General features: G+C 47.6%; 1 protein-coding gene across 1 annotated transcript; it reads left to right on the top strand.

Annotated features, from left to right (window-relative positions):
- Nucleotides 1-248: 248 nt before the first annotated feature.
- On the top strand, nt 249-2,702 carry LOC124681909 (small nuclear ribonucleoprotein-associated protein B'-like). The gene is made up of 2 exons (XM_047216685.1): nt 249-1,142; nt 2,418-2,702. The coding sequence occupies exon 1, from the start codon at nt 335-337 to the stop codon at nt 1,127-1,129; it is 795 nt and encodes a 264-aa protein (XP_047072641.1). The 5' UTR covers nt 249-334; the 3' UTR covers nt 1,130-1,142; nt 2,418-2,702.
- Nucleotides 2,703-3,003: the final 301 nt, after the last annotated feature.

Here is a 3,003-nt window from a genome sequence, read left to right as displayed (position 1 = left end):
AATGTTTTAAGTTGTTGACAATGGAAATTTAGAACTGTCTTAATTTTTGGACGGTGGGATAAATTTTTTAGCTTAGCGGTGTGTGTCCAGCTTAGCTTAGTTTGAACCAAGCCCAAGGCCATCTAAAAGGCCCAAGACCGAGCTCCTATCTGCGAGTCCATCACTAAACCGACATCCGCAGTTCCGCACCGTCCCGTTTGCTCTATTCGACCCGACCCATACAAGCTGAAACAAACCCCCACCAAAAACCCCTCTCTCCTCTCCGCTTCTTCCTCGCCGCCGAAACCCTAACCTAGCTGCGCCGCGCCGCGCCGCCGCCGGCGCACCAGCCGCCATGTCGAACCCCAAGGGCTCCAAGATGCTCCAGTTCGTCAACTACCGCATGCGCGTCACGATCCAGGACGGCCGCCAGCTCGTGGGCAAGTTCATGGCCTTCGACCGCCACATGAACCTCGTCCTCGGCGACTGCGAGGAGTTCCGCAGGCTCCCGCCCTCCAAGTCCTCCAAGACCACCGGCGACCGCGAGGAGCGCCGGACGCTCGGCCTCCTGCTCCTCCGCGGCGAGGAGGTCGTCTCCATGACCGTCGAGGGCCCGCCGCCGCCCGACGAGTCCCGCGTCAAGTCCTCCGCCGGCGGCGGCGCGCTCTCCGGCACCGGCGTCGGGCGCGCCGCCGGCCGCGGCGTGCCCACCGGCCCGCTCCTCCAGGCCCAGCCCGGCCTCTCCGGCCCTGTGCGGGGCGTCGGCGGCCCGGCCCCTGGCATGATGCAGCCGCAGATCTCGCGGCCCCCCATGCCCAACCTCTCGGCGCCGCCGGTCGCGTACCCGCAGGTCGTCCGCCCGCCCATGAATATGCAGCCCATGCGCCCTGGTGGCCCGCCGCCTATGCAGATGCAGTTCCAGCGCCCACCGGGGCCGCCGCAGCCCTACCCAGGTGGCCCGCCGCAGCAGTTCATGAGGGGACCGCCCATGGGACCTCCACCAGGGAGGCCAGGGATGCCTGGCATGCCAGGCATGCCGCCTCCACCGGGGATGAGGCCACCAATGCCGCCGCCGCAATTCGGACAACCACCCAGGCACGGGATGCCGCCACCACCTGGTCCACAGCAGCCTGGACAGAACCCCCAGTAATTGAACCTTCCAGGTAAGGTTCAAAGCTAGAATTCCTTGCATCTTAATTCTTATTTCTCAAGTTGTTAAATTGTATTATTGATTGCGATCATGCACCTGTATTGATGCACTTGAGATGGATGAACCAGCTCTAGTTTGCATTCAGTGTTCTGGTCATTCTCTTGTGCAGATTCTAGTGCGTGCACTATGCTTACCTCATGAGATCCGGCTGTAGTTTGCATCTACAACTTGATAGTTTATATGTTAGCTGATATCTATGGTTATTGCCTAGTACAACGTTAGATGCATCCTAGAAACCTAGAACATGCCATCCCTTGTGGCTCTCCACTTATTAGTTTATATATAATTTAATTTGTGTTCAGTCACTTGTGCAACTTTGAGAAACAGTATTAAATTGTCAGTCGTGACTTTTGTTTGCTCACTTGCTGGTACGAAATTATATAAATCCTTTTGTTCTTTATAATAAGATGGAAATACATATGTGTGTTCATGATTCACCTATTGCTGTATCTTCAATATGAGCTTACTAGTATTACATATTTATATCTCAAGTCATTAAAATTTTAGCATGTTAGGAGCAAAGACTGAACTTTGATTTAGTTACTGTCTCTTATTATTGATAGAAATAGAAATTCAGAATGTAGGAGCTAATACAGAATCCTGGTAACTCTTCTTTGTAGTCTTTGTTAGGAGCAATCTGATGTTACTATCACAAATTTATTAATATTTACTCTAGAAATTGTTGTAGGCATCAAGTATTCTGTACTTGCTTTGTTTTTCTATAGTTGATTGTTGTAGTATGCCAATGTATGTATTCATATGACTATTAAGTCCTTCATTACACACTAATCATCAATCTGAATGTGGTGCTGGTGCCATATATTCCTAGCTTGTTGGTTGTGCTCTTTATCGTACATTTAGTTGATCTACTGTGAGTGCCCTTTTCGTGCAATCTTTTTTATGCATAGACCTTTATCATTTATAGGGATAGGTCTGAGAAAGATATTGAATAACATGCTCATGCAACTCATATAAACACCTTTAACCTTCAAGAACAATGCTTATAGCAAGCCTGCAGGGATGATAGACACTCAGATGCAATCTGTTGTTACATATTTGTAGGTATAAACAGTTTGAAGTTGCATTCATTCTGGAACACAGCAACAATGTTAGCATAGTTCTAGGTTTTCAACTTGACTCCTTACATTCCTCATTATATCTTTTTTATTTTGATCTGACTTCACAGTTCGGACACATGTTCACTACTGAATTTGCAATGTCCTTCCAGGTATGGTTCTTACCTATCCCACATATGGAAGATTGTCTTGAGAAGGGAGAAAAATCCTCGTCTGTGTATCACTCTTGCTTTTGATGGGAGGAGATGGCTGTTTTTCGATGCAATGTACGTAAAGAGGCCGAAGCTTGTTTTAACTGTTGGTCGTTAAGCTAGGGACATGTTTAGCCTGTTTCATTGTGTCGGGACCTTGTTGCTGGATGTGTTTGCACTGGTATCGTGGAATCTTATTTCGCAACAATTAACTTGAGATCGTAAATTGTTTTGCTTCTTGTATCAGTTTTGTTTGTTTTGACTTCTGTGTACTTATGTGATCTACATACGAAACTTTGCAGTGCCGTTGTGCTGCTTCATCGTGGAACCTAACTTTGATTTCCACTAGCACCAGTGATATTTTGCTGGTACCCATAACAATTTGCTTTAAACATAGAAAAATAGAAGTGGACAATTTATATCGTGGAAGCCACTTTTGCAGCTTGGTGCTAGAGTGGAATTGTTTCTGGCAGGTTAGTTGAGTAATTTTATGTGGTCAGGTTCAATGGCATAATAGGCATGGCACAATATATTTGAGAGATCTCTA

The sequence above is a fragment of the Lolium rigidum genome, unplaced genomic scaffold (assembly GCF_022539505.1).
Source record: "Lolium rigidum isolate FL_2022 unplaced genomic scaffold, APGP_CSIRO_Lrig_0.1 contig_59394_1, whole genome shotgun sequence".
Taxonomy (NCBI): Eukaryota; Viridiplantae; Streptophyta; class Magnoliopsida; order Poales; family Poaceae; genus Lolium; species Lolium rigidum.
Note: the sequence above shows the minus strand (reverse complement) of the source record. Positions and strands in the feature narration are given on the sequence as shown.

Coding starts and splice junctions, on each gene's coding strand:
- LOC124681909 (XM_047216685.1), top strand. CDS start 335: ATGTCGAACCCCAAGGGCTCCAAGATGCTCCAGTTCGTCAACTACCGC.